This window comes from Pseudophryne corroboree, chromosome 5 (assembly GCF_028390025.1).
Source record: "Pseudophryne corroboree isolate aPseCor3 chromosome 5, aPseCor3.hap2, whole genome shotgun sequence".
NCBI lineage: Eukaryota > Metazoa > Chordata > Amphibia > Anura > Myobatrachidae > Pseudophryne > Pseudophryne corroboree.
Genome location: NC_086448.1, coordinates 607,837,769 through 607,858,241, shown reverse-complemented (window position 1 = coordinate 607,858,241; position 20,473 = coordinate 607,837,769). Strand labels below are relative to the sequence as shown.

The 20,473-nt window shown below is 44.6% G+C and overlaps 1 protein-coding gene across 1 annotated transcript in view; it reads right to left on the bottom strand.

Annotated features, from left to right (window-relative positions):
• APCDD1 (APC down-regulated 1) overlaps positions 1-17,156 on the bottom strand; it is a 93,997-nt gene extending 76,841 nt beyond the window's left edge. The window contains 1 exon segment of the mRNA XM_063923458.1: positions 16,796-17,156. Coding sequence (XP_063779528.1) covers positions 16,796-16,859 — 64 coding nt within the window. The 5' untranslated portion in view covers positions 16,860-17,156.
• Positions 17,157-20,473: the final 3,317 nt, after the last annotated feature.

The window sequence follows — 20,473 nt, the reverse complement described above, 5'->3', positions numbered from 1 at the left end:
ATCGGAGCCGGAGGTGATGTCACACACCCTCCCAGAAAATGCTCGGGTACGCCGGTGTTTTTCCTGACACTCCCAGAAAATGGTCAGTTACCACCCGCAAACACCCGCTTCCTGTCAATCAACCTGCGTTCACCTAGCAGTAAAATTAAAAACGCATGATTTTTTCGCAGTTTGGCCTCGCGCCTGCGCATTACGATACGTACGCATGCGCAGTCGACCGATAATCATCCGCTGTGCGATTTTGCAGAACAGCGATCAGGCCTGAATTAGGCCCTTAGGTCACATCGCGTTGCGACTAAGATGCACAACGATAGCTACGTTGCATGGGACCTGGCAGCTCACTCCCGTCTGCCATCTCGCGTTGCGTGTCGTTTTGAGGCTACATGTATGAGGACACATGTTTAAATGTTATGGGATCTGAAAATTGCATTCTTGCATTTATCATTCTGGTCAATTATACCCCTGTACCTGTGACTATGGTTAATGTTCTCATGTCACATGTCAGTAATCTGACAAGTGACAAAGACTGCTTGCCTTTCCATCAAATTATAATAAAATTAATACCTAATTACCATCAGAGTATAACTGCTGTGTGAAATGCCTAGTTTTTCATAATCTAAGGAAACAAATTGCAAAACAACCACCACCTCCAATTGATTATCCAGCTGGTCAGGAACATGTCTAGTTTCTGCTCATCCTGTGAGGAGCGATAACAGTTTTGCAGACATCAACATGACTTCTCTTGACCTACACTGATTGCATTGTCAGACAGACTTCAGACGATCATCTCCTCCACTTTGACATTGCGGCTAGTAATGACTGGCTAGTCACACGGTACAAGCACAAGAAGTTCAACCTAGGTCTAAGCTATGGAATGGCAATGTTTTGTACCACAGATTTGTTTGTCACATTTGATAAAGTAAATCAAAAGAAACAGGCCCTATATGACAAACTAAAAGTATGAGGATTTGTAATATCAGGCATTTGATGCAGCTCCTTAAAGACTAGTAAATGTGCTTAACAGTGACATGCAGTGAGCTCAGTGGCTGGGGAGGCACTGGCAGCTAACCAACCCCCCCTTTCCCATAGAGGGGGAAAAAAAAAAAAAAAAGTGTAGTCCCCCATACTTCACTAAAACCAGCACCAGGCAGAACCAGCCAGGGGGAGTAATGCCATAGCAGGGAAGACACTCATTGTGGGGTCCACCTGCCATAACATTAAACAACCCACCAAGCCAGTCAGCCCAGGGCTGGAATTCCTCGGAAAGTGGGGCCCCCCAAAAAATAAAAATGGGCCCCTCCCCCCCTCCTGAGCAACAACCAGCACTGGGCTGATAGCCCAGTGCTATGCCCCGCACCCCTGGTGGCGCTGAGTGCGGGGTTCATGCTATGATAATATTGTTCTTTACAGGCGGCATACAGGTCCCAGCAAGCCTGCCCTTGGAGAACCACAAGTGTCAGCATGCCCGGACATAAAGGGCCCGCTGGCACCTGTAGTCTGCCTGTAAAGAAAATATTAAAATAAAACACCACACTTTTTAAAAAAAGTTTTATTAGTCAGGGTCTTCACCTAGGAGGCGGTGGACTTCAAGCTCTTTTGCATGGACGCCGCCTTCCCAGGGCTGCCGGCGTCTTCCTCCAGTTTCTTCATATATTGTTCAGGTTTTTGATACCTGCGCTCAACCCTATACTCGGTGTTGTATGTGAGACTCAAGTGCCTATATGGTCTGTAAATACTTTTATTTTTGCAGTCACAATGCTCAATATAACAGACAGTACAATATTGCATATATATTAGTCCACACATAATTTGAGTGATCACACAGTATTATCTATGTTCATAGCAGTAGCATGCAGTGTGAACAAACCGAGGTATAGAGAAATGAATGCAAACTTGAGGTTGTATGATGAATACAGTAATGAACAGTCTCGAGTGCAAAGAATGTCTCTATTCCGGATATATCAAGTGGCAGTCTTTTCCTAAAGGGACTTCCGTGTCCCCCAGTATAAGTCCGAGCAACTGTGCCCAGAAGTAGTTCTCTCTCAATGAATGGTTTCTGATGTGGGTCATGTTCTGGGAGGCCGGCGTCCCGGCCTGCCAGGTGCAACTTACCTCACGATGTGGTGTCTTGTTCCCGTTGCTCACTCTGCGGTGAGCCTCTGTGTAGCTGCTTGTGTAGCTTTAACCCTCTCCGTCCCCAGTGGTGCCCCTCAGCATGCAGTGCTGGATGTCTTCGTGGCTCTGCTGCTGGGCCACTGGGTCCCACCGGAAGCCGCACTGAACACCGGACAGTTGCGTTGCCGCAAGGCTACGCTTCTTCCTGTGTCCTGTGCGGTCTCAACGGCCACTCCGCTCACCATCCGGCGAGGAGTCTTATGGATGTGGTCTGCGGTGATGTGCAGGCAATGCAGGCTTGCAGTGTCTGTGTGCGGATCTATTTCCAACGCGTTTCAGCCGCAAACGGCCTTTCTCAAGGATTCAGAATGCTGTCTAGTGGGGTTCTTTTATTAGTCTTCATGACCAATCAGGATACGATGGGTGTGTTTCCAAACGATTCATTGATGGTCTTCCTGACCAATCAGGATGCGATGGATGTGTTTCATAAGTATTGATTGATGGTTTCATGCTAGTGCTTCACTCAGTGTTTCTGGTGATTTTCAACAGTAGTGTGCCAGACTTTTTACCTTTTATGGCATGGTGTTAGATGGAAACGTGTCATTTTAAACAGTGGTGTGTCAGACTTTTTCATAACATGTTTTATGTGTGTTTCTGTCTGTGCAGTGGTATATTACAGTATCTGCATTTTACTTGCCAAATAAGTGTTCCTTCGCCTGTAATAACTATTCACTTATTTAGCATGCTGTTATTGAAGTCGATATTGAGACCTTTTGGTGCCATGGTTTTAAAATTAAAGATCCACTTTAATTTGTTTCTGTCAAATGTTTTACCAAAGTCTCCACCTCTCCAGTTTCTGTGTGGTTTGTCTATTGCTATAAAAAAACAGAGTAGCAGGACTTGCCTCATGTACCTCTTTGTAATGTTTTGATACACTATGGTTCTCATATCCAATCTTGAGGTTTCTTATATGTTTATATATCCTATTTTTCTCCAGTGTCTTCACCTGGGAGGCGGCCGCCACCTTCCCAGGGCTTCCGGCGTCTTCACCTGGGACGCAGCGGCCTTTAAGCTCTTTTGCATGGCCGCCGCCTCCCCAGGTCTTCCAGCGTCTTCACCTGGTGGGCGGCGGCTGTTAAGCTCTTTTGCATAGCCGCCACCCATCCAGGAGTTCCACAGCATCTTCTATCTTCAGGAGTTCTTCACTGCTCCTCCTACGCCGTCCGATTGACGGCGCTGCCTCGCACTGCCTTATATAAGTCAGCCAGAGGGGGCGGGGCGATGACGCGTCAAGCTGTGACTGGCTCGCGACGGCCATCTTGAATTTCAAAAATTACGCTGAGGCGCCATATTGTGGGTCATTCCGAGTTGATCGCTCGCTAGCTGTTTTTAGCAGCCATGCAAACATTAAGCCACCGCCCTCTTGGAGTGTATCTTAGCTTAGCAGAAGTGCGAACGAAAGGATCGCAGAGCGGCTACAAAAAAAAAAAATTGTGCAGTTTCAGAGTAGCTCCAGACCTACTCCTAGCTTGTGATCACTTCAGACTGTTTAGTTCCGGATTTGACGTCACAAACACGCCCTGCGTTCGCCCAGCCACACCTGCATTTTTCCTGGCACGCCTGCATTTTTTCAATCACTCCCTGAAAATGGTCAGTTGACCCCCAGAAACGCCCCCTTCATGTCAATCACTCTGCGGCCAGCACTGCGACTGAAAAGCTTCGCTAGACCCTGTGTGAAACTACTTCGGCCGTTGTGAAAGTAAAGTCGCGCATGCACAGAAGTGCCATTTTTTTTCATCATCGCTGCGCAGCGAACATTTTCAGCTAGCGATCAACTCGGAATGACCCCCATTATATTATTAGTATGTTTGTATCACTCAAGGTTTATCCTAACGCCCTAAGCATAGGGCACGGTGGTGCAAATTGTTCATCATGACATAGCCCTCTGCTGCACAGTGTAACAATTTTTGTCATGATGATACAATTAAGCACAAATTACACTATTATTTACTTCTTATGTGGCCTGGATGAGGAATGGTGGCCTTCGCTTCCAGGAGTACTCACTAAAATGTAATAATCACATACTCAATGTGATCTGGGCGTGATATTAGTGCCCCAAATCACATTGCAATTATTCCGTCGGCATGTATGCCAGAGCACCCGCAGGCACAGAGGCTCTGATAGGAGATCTTCCCTGCGATGTGCTAGCGGAACTCCTGTGCATGTGTGGTCCACTGACCATGCATGTACGAGGCAGCCATAGCTGCTAAAATGCCAGATACAATGGGGCAGATGTATTAAGCCTGAAGGAAGTGATAAAGCAGTGAGAAGTGCAAGGTGATAACGCATCAGACAGTCAGCTCCTAACTGTCAATTTACATATTGGAGCTGATTGGCTGGTGCGTTATCACCTTCCACTTATCACTGCTTTATCACTTCTCCAGGCTTAATACATCTGCCCTACTGTGTGGAATGACCCCTCCAAAGCTGTGTGATCACCAAGAATACTAAAAAAGGTGATCCTTTTGCATCAAGTCAGAGGAAGAAGTCTATGGGACGGATGTAATGGCTTGTGAGAAGGGCGGAATTCCGAGACTCTGGCCGAACTCGTACGTTTTTTTAAAGCAGAAAACATTTACAAGGCAAAACCAAGCAGGTTTTTCCTTGCAAACGTTTACCGCTTTAAAAAAAACGCACGAGATCGGCCGGAGTCTCGGAGCTCCAGCTGTCTCACAAGCCATTACATCCGGCCCCTATATATGAAAAAGAAAATGTATATTTTTTATTCAAACTGGCAAGCACAGGTTGAGGGAATAAAAGAAAAAGGTGAATATTAACTTAAAAGGCCCTAGAGACAATAACAAAACTGGCATCTTTGCAGGGAGTTACGCAGCTACAGCGCCTGGAAATAAGCAGGGACTGGTATGCAGTTGCATTCGCACAAGAGTTTTCGCACATAGCAGATCTGAAAAAGCTAATGACAATGCCATGGGAATCTGTACAGACACCCACTGATGGCTTCTCTGACCTGCTGCTTGTGTACAACGACTCACCATCAGACCTATGGGCAACCCTCAGAATATCTATTGCGAGTAAGCCGCTGGTGTCTTTACAACTGCGTATGAATTCAGTCGCAGACTCAGATAAGCCCCCCAAAATAGTTGCGACATGCATGTGTTTTTAAGGCCATCCTCACTGCGTCTGTCCTCACTAATCAACTAACGAACATGCACAGTGCAACTGACGCAGTATAACGGGAAAGCTCAATTGCGCAAACATCAGCGCCTCTGAGTCAGACTATCTGTGCAATAGATAGGGTGAAGGCAGTGGTGGAACCGCCTATTATATATATTGTGACTAGAACAGGGGATATGCTCATGCTAGACATAGTAATATGGGGGTCTATATACTAAGCCTTGGACGAAGATAAATTAGATGGAGATAAAGTCCCAGCCAATCAGCTCCTAACTGCCATGTTACAGACTGTTTGAAAAATGACAGTTAGGAGCTGATTGGCTGGTACTTTATCTCCATCCACTTTACCTCCATCCAAGACTTAGTAAATAGATCCCATGGTTTGTAAGCAGACTATGGGCCTAATTCAGACCTGATCGTAGATGTGCTAAGATTAGCACATCTACGACCAGCTTCCCTGACATGCAGGGGGGGGGGATGCCCAGCACAGGGCTAGTCCGCCCCGCATGTCAGGCCCTGCTCCATCGCACAAGTAAAGCATCGCACAGTGGCGATGCTTTTAGCTCCCCACCAGCGCAGCTCCTGCGCGCTGACAGGGAGCTACTCATCGCTGTGAGGGTCGCAGCGGCTGCGTGTGATGTCATGCAGCAGCCACGGCCTGCCCCCCGCACAGACCGTTGCACGGACCGCGCCCCTAAAACGGCCCGCCCACTCCTGCCCAGCAAACACCTCTGCCTGCCAATCAAGCAGAGGCGATCACAGGGCTGAGAAGGCCGTCAGCTGTCTGGCATGCGTAGTTCAGACCTGATCGGCTGATGTGCGAAAACGCACAGCAGCCGATCAGGTCTGAATTAGGCCCTATGAGCACAGTCACAAATGTATGTCGTCACCTGTTTGCCCACTCTGTCGAATCTGGGTTCTTTAAACCCAGGTTACTTTTACCATCGACACACACTGATCCTTATTATATTTACTCATACAACAACCCAAGCTTTAAATACTGTATCATTACACAGCAAACATAAGTGACCCCGTTCTGGGCTCTGTTGTGCTTATAGCAATGTCAACTGTCAAAGTTATAGAAATGTTTGAGCAGGTGTTCTCCCTCTCACATATTTCTTCATTCTGTTCACTCCCCGTTACATAGTTTCAAATAAATGTAATACAGGTTGAGTATCCCATATCCAAATAGTCCGAAATACGGAATATTCCGAAATACAGAATTTTTTGAGTGAGACGGAGATAGTGAAATTTTTGTTTTCTGTGGCTCAATGTACACAAACTTTGTTTAATAAACAAAGTTTTTAAAAAAATAAGAATTTACTTACCGATAATTCTATTTCTCATAGTCCGTAGTGGATGCTGGGACTTCCGTAAGGACCATGGGGAATAGCGGCTCCGCAGGAGACTGGGCACAAAAGTAAAAGCTTTAGACTAGCTGGTGTGCACTGGCTCCTCCCCCTATGACCCTCCTCCAAGCCTCAGTTAGGATACTGTGCCCGGACGAGCGTACATAATAAGGAAGGATTTTGAATCCCGGGTAAGACTCATACCAGCCACACCAATCACACTGTACAACCTGTGATCTGAACCCAGTTAACAGTATGATAAACGTAGGAGCCTCTGAAAAGATGGCTCACAACAATAAACAACCCGATTTTTTTGTAACAATAACTATATACAAGTATTGCAGACAATCCGCACTTGGGATGAGCGCCGAGCAACCACTACGGACTATGAGAAATAGAATTATCGGTAAGTAAATTCTTATTTTCTCTGACGTCCTAGTGGATGCTGGGACTTCCGTAAGGACCATGGGGATTATACCAAAGCTCCCAAACGGGCGGGAGAGTGCGGATGACTCTGCAGCACCGAATGAGAGAACTCCAGGTCCTCCTCAGCCAGGGTATCGAATTTGTAAAATTTTGCAAACGTGTTTGCCCCTGACCAAGTAGCTGCTCGGCAAAGTTGTAAAGCCGAGACCCCTCGGGCAGCCGCCCAAGATGAGCCCACTTTCCTTGTGGAATGGGCTTTAACAGATTTTGGCTGTGGCAGTCCTGCCACAGAATGTGCAAGCTGAATTGTACTACAAATCCAACGAGCAATCGTCTGCTTAGAAGCAGGAGCACCGAGCTTGTTGGGTGCATACAGGATAAACAGCGAGTCAGATTTTCTGACTCCAGCCGTCCTGGAAACATATATTTTCAGGGCCCTGACTACGTCCAACAACTTGGAGTCCTCCAAGTCCCTAGTAGCCGCAGGCACCACAATAGGTTGGTTCATGTGAAACGCTGAAACCACCTTAGGGAGAAATTGAGGACGAGTCCTCAATTCTGCCCTGTCTGAATGAAAAATTAGGTAAGGGCTTTTATATGACAAAGCCGCCAATTCTGAGACACGCCTGGCTGACGCCAGAGCTAACAGCATGACCACCTTCCATGTGAGATATTTTAATTCCACAGTGGTGAGTGGTTCAAACCAATGTGATTTTAGGAACCCTAAAACTACATTGAGATCCCAAGGTGCCACTGGTGGCACAAAAGGAGGCTGTATATGCAGTACCCCCTTGACAAACGTCTGAACTTCAGGCACTGAAGCCAGTTCTTTCTGGAAGAAGATCGACAGGGCCGAAATTTGAACCTTAATGGATCCTAATTTTAGGCCCATAGACAGTCCTGCTTGCAGGAAATGCAGGAAACGACCCAGTTGAAATTCCTCTGTGGGGGCCTTCTTGGCCTCACACCACGCAACATATTTTCGCCAAATGCGGTGATAATGTTTCGCAGTTACATCCTTCCTGGCTTTGATCAGGGTAGGGATGACCTCATCTGGAATGCCTTTTTCCATCAGGATCCGGCGTTCAACCGCCATGCCGTCAAACGCAGCCGCGGTAAGTCTTGGAACAGACAAGGTCCCTGCTGGAGCAGGTCCTTTCTTAGAGGTAGAGGCCACGGGTCCTCCGTGAGCATCTCTTGCAGTTCCGGGTACCAAGTTCTTCTTGGCCAATCCGGAGCCACGAGTATAGTTCTTACTCCTCTCCTTCTTATGATTCTCAGTACTTTGGGTATGAGAGGCAGAGGAGGGAACACATACACCGACTGGTACACCCAGCGCCATTGCCTGAGGGTCCCTTGACCTGGCGCAATATCTGTCCAGTTTTTTGTTGAGACGGGACGCCATCATGTCCACCTTTGGTTTTTCCCAACGGTTTACAATCACTTGAAAGACTTCTGGGTGAAGTCCCCACTCCCCCGGGTGGAGGTCGTGTCTGCTGAGGAAGTCTGCTTCCCAGTTGTCCACTCCCGGAATGAATACTGCTGACAGTGCCACCACATGATTTTCCGCCCAGCGAAGAATTCTTGCAGCTTCTGCCATTGCCCTCCTGCTTCTTGTGCCGCCCTGTCTGTTGACGTGGGCGACTGCCGTGATGTTGTCCGATTGGATCAATACCGACTGACCCTGAAGCAGAGGCCTTGCTTGACTTAGGGCATTGTAAATGGCCCTTAGTTCCAGGATATTTATGTGAAGAGACGTTTCCATGCTTGACCACAAGCCCTGGAAATTTCTTCCCTGTGTGACTGCTCCCCAGCCTCTCAGGCTGGCATCGGTGGTCACCAGCATCCAATCCTGAATGCCGAATCTGCGGCCCTCTAGAAGATGAGCACTCTGTAACCACCACAGGAGAGACACCCTTGTCCTTGGAGATAGGGTTATCCGCTGATGCATCTGAAGATGCGATCCGGACCATTTGTCCAGCAGATCCCACTGAAAAGTTCTTGCATGGAATCTTCCGAATGGAATCGCTTCGTAAGAAGCCACCATTTTTCCCAGGACTCTCGTGCATTGATGCACTGACACTTGGCCTGGTTTTTAGGAGTTTCCTGACTAGCTCGGATAACTCCCTGGCCTTCTCCTCCGGGAGAAACACCTTTTTCTGGACTGTGTCCAGAATCATCCCCAGGAACAGTAGACGTGTTGTTGGAATCAGCTGTGATTTTGGGATATTTAGGATCCACCCGTGCTGACGTAGCACTACCTGAGATAGTGCTACTCCGACCTCTAACTGTTCCCTGGACCTTGCCCTTATCAGGAGATCGTCCAAGTAAGGGATAATTAAGACGCCTTTTCTTCGAAGAAGAATCATCATTTCGGCCATTACCTTGGTAAAGACCCGTGGTGCCGTGGACAATCCAAACGGCAGCGTCTGAAACTGATAATGACAGTTTTGTACCACAAACCTGAGGTACCCTTGGTGAGAAGGGTAGATTGGGACATGGAGATAAGCATCTTTGATGTCTAGAGATACCATATAGTCCCCTTCTTCCAGGTTCGCTATCACTGCTCTGAGTGACTCCATCTTGAATTTTAACCTTTTTATGTAAGTGTTCAAGGATTTTAGATTTAAAATTGGTCTCACCGAGCCGTCCGGCTTCGGTACCACAAACAGCGTGGAATAATACCCCTTTCCCTGTTGTAGGAGGGGTACCTTGATTATCACCTGCTGGGAATACAGCTTGTGAATAGCTTCCACTACCGCCTCCCTGTCGGAGGGAGACGTTGGTAGAGCAGACTTCAGGAACCGGCGAGGGGGAGACGTCTCGAATTCCAATTTGTACCCCTGTGATACTACCTGCAGGATCCAGGGGTCCACTTGCGAGTGAGCCCACTGCGCGCTGAAATTCTTGAGACGGCCCCCCACCGTGCCTGAGTCCGCTTGTAGAGCCCCAGCGTCATGCTGAAGACTTGGCAGAAGCGGGGGAGGGCTTCTGCTCCTGGGAAGAGGCTGCCTGGTGCAGTCTTTTTCCCCTTCCTCTGCCCCGGGGCAGAAATGAGTGGCCTTTTGCCCGCTTGCCCTTATGGGGATGAAAGGACTGAGTTTGAAAAGACGGTGTCTTTTTCTGCTGAGAGGTGACCTGGGGTAAAAAGTTGGATTTTCCAGCCGTTGCCGTGGCCACCAGGTCCGATAGACCGACCCCAAATAACTCCTCCCCTTTATACGGCAATACTTCCATATGTCGTTTGGAATCCGCATCACCTGACCACTGTCGCGTCCATAACGCTCTTCTGGCAGAAATGGACATCGCACTCACTCTAGATGCCAGGGTGCAAATATCCCTCTGTGCATCTCGCATATATAGTAATGCATCCTTTAAATGCTCTATAGTTAATAATATACTGTCCCTATCCAGGGTATCAATATTTTCAGTCAGGGAATCCGACCAAGCCACTCCAGCGCTGCACATCCAGGCTGAGGCGATTGCTGGTCGCAGTATAACACCAGTATGTGTGTATATACCTTTTAGGATATTTTCCAGCCTTCTATCAGCTGGTTCCTTGAGGGCGGCCGTATCGGGAGACGGTAACGCCACTTGTTTTGATAAGCGTGTGAGCGCCTTATCTACCCTAGGAGGTGTTTCCCAACGTGCCCTAACCTCTGGCGGGAAAGGGTATAGTGCCAATAATTTATTAGAAATCAGCAGTTTTTTATCGGGGGAAAACCACGCTTTATCACACACCTCATTTAATTCATCTGATTCAGGAAAAACTACTGGTAGTTTTTTCACACCCCACATAATACCCTTTTTTGTGGTACTTGTAGTGTCAGAAATATTCAATGCCTCCTTCATTGCCGTGATCATGTAACGTGTGGCCCTACTGGACATTACGTTTGTCTCCTCACCGTCGACACTGGATTCAGTATCCGTGTCTGGGTCTGTGTCGACCATCTGAGGTAACGGGCGTTTTAGCGCCCCTGACGGTGTCTGAGACGCCTGAACAGGCACTAATTGATTTGCCGGCTGTCTCATGTCGTCAACAGTTTTTTGCAAAGTGCTGACATTGTCACGTAATTCTTTAAATACGACCATCCAGTCAGGTGTCGACTCCCTAGGGGGTGACATCACTAACACAGGCAATTGCTCTGCTTCCACATCATTTTCCTCCTCATACATGTCGACACAATCGTACCGACACCCAGCACACACACAGGGAATGCTCTGAAAGAGGACAGGACCCCACGAGCCCTTTGGGGAGACAGAGGGAGAGTTTGCCAGCACACACCAGAGCGCTATATATATACAGGGATAACCTTATGTAAGTGTTTCTCCCTTTATAGCTGCTGTTTTATATTAGCTGCCAATAGTGCCCCCCCTCTCTTGTTTTACCCTGATTCTTGTAGCAGGACTGCAGGGGAGAGTCAGGGAGCCGTCCTTCCAGCGGATCTGTGAAAGAAAATGGCGCTTGTGTGCTGAGGAGAAAGGCTCCGCCCCCTTCACGGCGGCCTTTTCTCCCGCTTTTTTCAGGAAAACTGGCAGGGGTTAAATGCATCCATATAGCCCAGGAGCTATATGTGATGCATTTCTTTAGCCATATAAGGTTTTTATAGTGTTTTATTGCGTCTCAGGGCGCTCCCCCCCAGCGCCCTGCACCCTCAGTGACCGGAGTGTGAAGTGTGCTGAGAGCAATGGCGCACAGCTGCAGTGCTGTGCGCTACCTTATCTGAAGACAGGAACGTCTTCTGCCGCCGATTTCTCCGGACCTCTTCGCTCTTCTGGCTCTGTAAGGGGGCCGGCGGCGCGGCTCCGGGACCCATCCAGGCTGAACCTGTGATCGTCCCTCTGGAGCTAATGTCCAGTAGCCAAGAAGCCCAATCCACTCTGCATGCAGGTGAGTTCGCTTCTTCTCCCCTTAGTCCCACGATGCAGTGAGCCTGTTGCCAGCAGGTCTCACTGAAAATAAAAAACCTATTTAAACTTTTACTCTAAGCAGCTCAGGAGAGCTACCTAGCATGCACCCTTCTCGGCCGGGCACAAAAATCTAACTGAGGCTTGGAGGAGGGTCATAGGGGGAGGAGCCAGTGCACACCAGCTAGTCTAAAGCTTTTACTTTTGTGCCCAGTCTCCTGCGGAGCCGCTATTCCCCATGGTCCTTACGGAAGTCCCAGCATCCACTAGGACGTCAGAGAAATATTGTATTAAATGACCTTCAGGCTGGGTGTATAAGGTGTATATGAAACATATATGCATTCTGTGCTTAGACTTGGGTCCCATCGCCACGATATCTTATTATGGTATGCAATTATTCCAAAATGCGGAAAAATCCGATATCCAAAATACCTCTGGTCCCAAGCATTTTGGATAAGGGATACTCAACCTGTAAAACAAAAAACACCAAATAAAAAACATAGGTATGACTGACAGAAATGCCCATGAAGTGGATAAAATGATTAGGAAACAGGTAAAAAGAATGGCAATCTACTGAATGATGCAGATGACCACTCTGCATTAAATACAGTTTTATCCAAATAGGAGTTCTGTGCCAAAATATGCATTTTTTTTCAATGATCTAAGTATATGGCTGAAATACACACATTTAGGGGGTAATTCAGACCTGATCGCTGGGCAGCGATTTTTGCAGCCCTGCGATTAGATAGTCGCCGCCTACAGGCTACCTATTTTAGCTGTGCAAGTGTGCGATCACATGTGTAGCAGAGCTGCACAAACTGATTTTGTGCAGTCTCTGCACAGCCCTGGACTTACTTAGCCGCTGCGATCACTGTCTGGGACCAGATTTGACGTCAGACACTCTCCCTTCCAACGCTTGGACATGCCTGCGTTTTTCCAGACACTCCTTGAAAACTGTCGGTTGCCACCCACAAACGCCCTCTTTAGTCAATCTCCTTGCGATCGACAGTGCGTTTGGAATTTTCGCACCATTCCGTCGCTGACCAGCAATCCCTGTTGCTGCGGTCCGTCGCGCCTGTGCATTGTGGTGCATGTGCAGTTCAGATCTGATTGCTATCTGTGAGAAAACGCAGCCTAGCAATCAGGTCTGAATTACCCCCTTAGTGAAAGTTGCAGGAATCCATCTAAAAGTCATTAAAATAAAATAATCTGAAGGTACCTATTAACTGTCCCTTCTGCTTTCAATTAACAATAAGTTGTGGGTTTTACTAGTATATAAAACCTGTTTTTGTATTTTTATTTTTTTTATTCCACAGCCACATCTGATCTTTTTCAGACAACTTTCTGGACAGTTTTTCAAAATAAACTTTTCTTTAAAGAAGATAAAACTGTGTGAACAGAGTGAGCTAAATGTACAGCCGAAAACATCAGAAAGTTGGAACAAATCTCTGGCAAACAGGTTATGGCAACTCTTGATTGATTGGATAACACAAAACAGAGAATAAACAGCCGGGATTAATGCACAAGTAAAGTCAAACAGCATGCTCCTGGCAAGCAGTTATTCTCATGGCATATGGCTAAATCATATTCCTCATTCAAACACTACTAAATACGTGTTGACTGAACAGAATGAGTACCAAGAAAAGACTGCAAACAAACTGACAGAGAAAACTTTACCTTTAAACTAATGTGATAAATGCCTGAATTGTTTTGTAAGATTTTTAGACACAATTTCTTTCACCCCACTAACCACAAGGGAAATCAATTGATTAAAGAATGACAATGCAAGCATTGCAGCGGCTCTAACATAGTGTTTCCTAAGAAAATACTGTTAAGTGTCTCTAAATCTGCTCTTGCACAGAGAATACTAATAAATGTCAAATCCCGCAACTGCATTTCATTCAGTATATCGCAACCATCCACCCATCAATCAGTATTTACAACAGGCAATGTAGGTTGTTATAGTGCTGAGATGGATCACTTCTGTCAGTTTTCGAATGCTAATCTGAAGAAGTTAGTTAGTTTTTAGCATTCCCTTGACTGTTTCAGAAGCTCCTGAGTGACACTGTTCTAGAGTCTAGAGCAGAATTGTCAAAATAGGATTTTTTCTAGTAAAAGCTCCCGACCAGGCATGCAAAGTCTGAGGGCCATGATCAGTTTGTAAAATGCAGTGAGGGACATACAGTATCTATCATCTCTTGTTGTAGGGATCCCCAAGGAGAAGCATGAGATCTAAGTGCAACCCTAATCACCATTTTTCTTGGGGTCAAAGGATAGTTCATAATCGATTTTAGCTAACATCTCCTCCACAACTACCAGATCTGGAACCACATCAGGGAAACACATAATCCAGGAGCGATCAAATGTTTTCTCACACTGGCAATCAAGGGACGTTTAAACAGTGTTGAGTCCGAATGTGAAACAAGTCAACACAGCCTGTAAAATTACATGGATCTGATTGGTTGGTACTTTCTCTCTCCAAGCTTTGATAAATATCCCCCTACCTGTATGTCTGTTGAGTGCCTGGCTAGAAACTGTATCAACATAATTCAAGCTTAGGTTCAGTTATCAACGTGGGAAAAAGTGGTTGCTGACTAGTGGAGTCCTCCTGAACTGCCAAGGTCCCTGGCATGGAAATCCTAGATTTGTGTTACAGTACATGTGGGGACAGGGATGCTGGCTAATAAACTAGATTGCTTGTGGACGAATCTTATGGATGTTTTGCCATAAGTGTCCAAACTTTCTGAACCACATTTACAGAGCACAATTATACCCCTTTCACACAGAAAATGAAATGACCGGGTAAAGCAGTTCTACCCGGTAATTTGCCGAAAAACACGGGTCCATTTTATGTGTGAAAGGGTCGACCCGGGTTGAAATTTCCGGAACATCGACCCAGGAATTTACCGGGGTTGGAGACCTGAGAATTTGGATCCGGGTTGACCCTTTCACAGAAACGAAATACCTGTTTTGATCTGCAAATTACCGGGTAGAAATTCTTGGCCCGGTAATTTGCTTCTCTTTGTGAAAAGGGGTGGTGTCAGGCAGAGACTGGCAAAACGAGACAGCACTGAAATGCCGGGTCTTCTGTCTAAAGAAGATATTACAGATGAGCAAAATTTCACATCTTTCAAGTTTCACAAAGGAAGAGCTCATTCCACTTGTATGCAAAGTTCTGGCCATGTTCTTAGAGTTCTTTTTGCTTTTCTATTCCATGGAATGCTCTTTCTATTTGTAAATTCACATTTTGCATACTGTATAGTCTATGTTGGTGAATTCATTCTGTTGTGTGGAGTGCTTGGGGCAGGTCTGGTAGCACTTAAGGCCAAATATCCCCAGCAAAACATGAGACCTATTATGGGCAAGTGCAAACAGAGGAAAATAATTTGCAGAACAATTTCAATATAATAAAATTGCACTCCTCTTGACCATGATAGTTTTATATGAATTAAAGGACCATATTCTGTATTTCTACAATTATAATTCCATCAAACAAGCAGGCATGAAATTCTAGACATTTCTTATTGCGATACACATTCAAATCATGGTCTAATTATGGAAACAGTCACTTTGTAGATCACAGATTTCCACTGCACACAGATGTGCTTACTTCTTACAAAATCTATCCTACAGAATAAAGCCAGGATCTAACTGACCTGATTTGCTATCTGTGATTAAAATATCAATATTAAATCGCATACAACAATCTATTTGCATGGAACATATTAACTGTGATGCTTTTCATTTGCAATACTCATTTACAAAACATAACATATATTTACATCTACAGAACATCAACCATTGATGTAAAACGAACTTTATAGATGTCTACAGTATATCTCTCCAAGTTTATTTAATGGCTACCTAGTGCCAGCATTTTCCACTGATCTTTACAACTGGTATTGAACATGACAGAGAATAAATATGTTCCATAAGTAACTTTCTCTGACATAAGTAAATGAAATACTCTAACGTGTAACTAAAAAAACAACAAAATAAGCAACTTGCTGCTGACCATGGTTTGGAACCCCGAAGCAGCTCCTTGTAACCTTAGACTGAGCATTCTGTCTCCCTGTCCCAGACATCTAAGAAACCAGACTAAAGGTAAACTAAATTGTCTGTCGCAAGCCACTTTTTACTTAAATCATGTGTAAACTACAGTTTCTATAAGATGTAAGTATCAGGGATATGGGGCATATTTATTAAATATCAGGACCTGGTCCCAATAATTATAACTTCTTCTCCATCACCTTTCATACGTTCCTTTTAGGCCTCCAAGGTTGTAACTTTCTTGCAATCATAAGCACAAGGAAGTCATTGCTGCCATGACTTGGCAGATAAGGAAAAAGTACTTTATACATAGGAGTACGTCATTTTTGTACTGTACTGTAATTATCAGCGCTGGAGACAGGATAACTGGACACCAGCCTTACATATTACTAGTAACTAGCATCTAAGAACTAAGAACATGGAGCATTATCAAAGACAACTTTGGAAAATTACTGGGGGGGGGGGGGATTTACTGAACACATGACTGAAGTTTGGCAGCCACCATGATGACAGGCATAGGAACATCAGCACCGTACATTACTTACAATATCTATCTATCTATCTATCTACAGCGTCTAATTATTACACACATATATCTCCTAATGGTGCGTGAAGGTAGCCGTCACTGGTACTATGCTCTGCATAAAGTAACATGTGTAGGATCCTGAAGATGATCCCAGGGGGAGACAAACAGACACTAGTAGGGGCAGCAAGGCTCGGAGTTACCCCGGCTAGCGGCAGTGAACACATACCGGACACGACGAGGACAAGCAGCGAGCAGATGACCGCCGGGGAACATCGGCTGCAGGGCTCCATCGCTTCTCACACTCCGCAATCCCCGCACAAGGTACAATCCAATATAATCTCGTCACTTCTACAAATTAATCCAACAGGCGAGAATCCCTGCGTTGTCCGCCTGGGTGCCCGGAGCTCATCATCACCCCCGCTCTCCGCTGCGTGTGTCACTCTGTATACACTGTACTCTGCAGCCAGTTCTCCCTCTATATTCCACGGGGATGAGCAGTCCGCACCGTCCTGGTATACACGCAGCAACGCCGGAGATATTCCGCCCGCACCGTCCCTGTCTCCTGCCAGCGAATGAGCGACGCGTCTCCCCAGTCAGTGCACTTTAAGCGGAGGGGGCGTGCAGGGGGAGGGGAGTCTGCCACCCTATGTTCTGTGCTGCCATGATTATTCCTATTCAACAGTGCTGTATCAGTTATATGCATCATGATATAATACCACAGGAGGTTCCTGTATAGACTCAGCAGAGACCGTAGCTTTCAATAGTGTAGAAAAACCAGAAGAGGCATCAGAAGACATATCTTTGTGTATGTATTGATTTATCTATCAATCTATCTATACAAAACATAAATATTAATTAATAAATATATCATATATATATATATATATATATATATTAGAAAATTGTTTTGTTCCTTGAAAGAGATCAAGAGAACAAAAAAGAAAACCTCTTTGTGGGGGCACTCTTTATCAAAATTGTTTAATTTATTTAAAACATAACATTTATTGAATAAAAAATAAGAAATATATATCATTCATAGCCTTTCTCAAACAAAAAGGAAATTTTTGACCTCTAAGTATAGGTCACCCTCAGGTGAAAATATAGTGTAATATAAAATTGTATCCAAGAATGCTTTTTTTCAATTTGATTTTAAGATAAAATAAGCAAGGTCAGAAAATAATGATCCGACCGTGACGTCATAATGTATTTTCCTAACTGGACGATCTACCTATAGTTAGTAGCTATTGTATCACTCCTCTTGAGAGAAACCAAAAGCAATTTTATCAGATTAGTTTGTAGCTGATCATTGTACCTGCTCAGAACAGAATATACCTGAGCAGGCTTTGTAGATCAGAGCTTTATTGTGTTAAAATCCTGATATATAAACAATTGGTCATGAACAATTTTGAAAGTGAGTATTTACCTGAATAAGGCAGATAAGTCATATATTCCTTAATAATGAGAAGCAATTTGCTTTATAGCCCACAATGACAGGTACAGATAACAAAAAGACTTTTTCTGTCTTTATATGAGCATGATTTGCACTGAGGAGAAATATATATGTGTGTATATCCCCTGCTGCTGTGCTTGCAACAATTACTAAGGAAAAAGACACAAGGTAAGATCTCAAAAGAATGAAGCAGCAGCTCCTTATATGGACTCAAATCTCCAAATTACTTGCAACAATATTGTTATTTCTTTAAGCAAAATGTAACATCAGCAGTGCAACAATATTGTTATTTCTTAAGCAGAATGTAACATCGATAATAAGGTAAAATTACAATGAATTGTTAATCTTCCTATAAATCCAATTGTAGCCAGAGGAAGCAAAATGTAACATCACCAATAAGGAGAAAATTACAATGAATTGTTAGTCTTCCTATGAATCTGATTATAGCCAGAGGAAAAGTTAGATTAGTTAAGTCTGTTTTAGGGCTATAGCTATAATAGACGTCTGTGGAAAAAAACTTTTTTATTTTAATTACCACAGAAAGGGGATATTAGTATAAATTAAATTAAAGAATCCCCATCTACAGGCATAATAGAAGTCCGTCCCATATGTCCAGCCAACTTCTGCTGCCTTCCCATGTGTGTATAAATACACAGTGAATGGGAGGTGAGAGAGTCGGTCAGACGGTGACGGACTGAAGGAAGAAAAAGAGTGTTTCTTGCTGTCATCCGCTATAGTGCCCACCGCCCTGTTGATATTTAATCAGTGCAGGGCTGGGAGGTACCGCCAAGCGGATGATGAGAGCGCACTGAAAATACCTAGCGGGGAGAGAGAGTGTCCCCGAGTGTAGCGGTTGCGGCAGTCGTCTCTGTTAGTGCCGTGGTCCGGGCCCCAGTCATGTGTCGGGATTCCGGTAATGGCGTCATGTGACGCTATCCTAGTACTGCTGAACGTACGTTTCACCCTGTATAGCGGGCTTGTTCACCATTGGATGGTGAACAAGCCCGCTATACAGGGACCACGGCACTAACAGAGACGACTGCCGCAACCGCTACACTCGGGGACACTCTCTCTCCCCGCTAGGTATTTTCAGTGCGCTCTCATCATCCGCTTGGCGGTACCTCCCAGCCCTGCACTGATTAAATATCAACAGGGCGGTGGGCACTATAGCGGATGACAGCAAGAAACACTCTTTTTCTTCCTTCAGTCCGTCACCGTCTGACCGACTCTCTCACCTCCCATTCACTGTGTATTTATACACACATGGGAAGGCAGCAGAAGTTGGCTGGACATATGGGACGGACTTCTATTATGCCTGTAGATGGGGATTCTTTAATTTAATTTATACTAATATCCCCTTTCTGTGGTAATTAAAATAAAAAAGTTTTTTTCCACAGACGTCTATTATAGCTATAGCCCTAAAACAGACTTAACTAATCTAACTTTTCCTCTGGCTATAATCAGATTCATAGGAAGACTAACAATTCATTGTAATTTTCTCCTTATTGGTGATGTTACATTTTGCTTCCTCTGGCTACAATTGGATTTATAGGAAGATTAACAATTCATTGTAATTTTACCTTATTATCGATGTTACATTCTGCTTAAGAAATAACAATATTGTTGCACTGCTGATGTTACATTTTGCTTAAAGAAATAACAATATTGTTGCAAGTAATTTGGAGATTTGAGTCCATATAAGGAGCTGCTGCTTCATTCTTTTGAGATCTTACCTTGTGTCTTTTTCCTTAGTAATTGTTGCAAGCACAGCAGCAGGGGATATACACACATATATATTTCTCCTCAGTGCAAATCATGCTCATATAAAGACAGAAAAAGTCTTTTTGTTATCTGTACCTGTCATTGTGGGCTATAAAGCAAATTGCTTCTCATTATTAAGGAATATATGACTTATCTGCCTTATTCAGGTAAATACTCACTTTCAAAATTGTTCATGACCAATTGTTTATATATCAGGATTTTAACACAATAAAGCTCTGATCTACAAAGCCTGCTCAGGTATATTCTGTTCTGAGCAGGTACAATGATCAGCTACAAACTAATCTGATAAAATTGCTTTTGGTTTCTCTCAAGAGGAGTGATACAGTAGCTACTAACTATAGGTAGATCGTCCAGTTAGGAAAATACATTATGCCGTCACGGTCGGATCATTATTTTCTGACCTTGCTTATTTTATCTTAAAATCAAATTGAAAAAAAAGCATTCTTGGATACAATTTTATATTACACTATATTTTCACCTGAGGGTGACCTATACTTAGAGGTCAAAAATTTCCTTTTTGTTTGAGAAAGGCTATGAATTATATATATTTCTTATTTTTGATTCAATAAATGTTATGTTTTAAATAAATTAAACAATTTTGATAAAGAGTGCCCCCACAAAGAGGTTTTCTTTTTTGTTCTCTTGATCTCTTTCAAGGAACAAAACAATTTT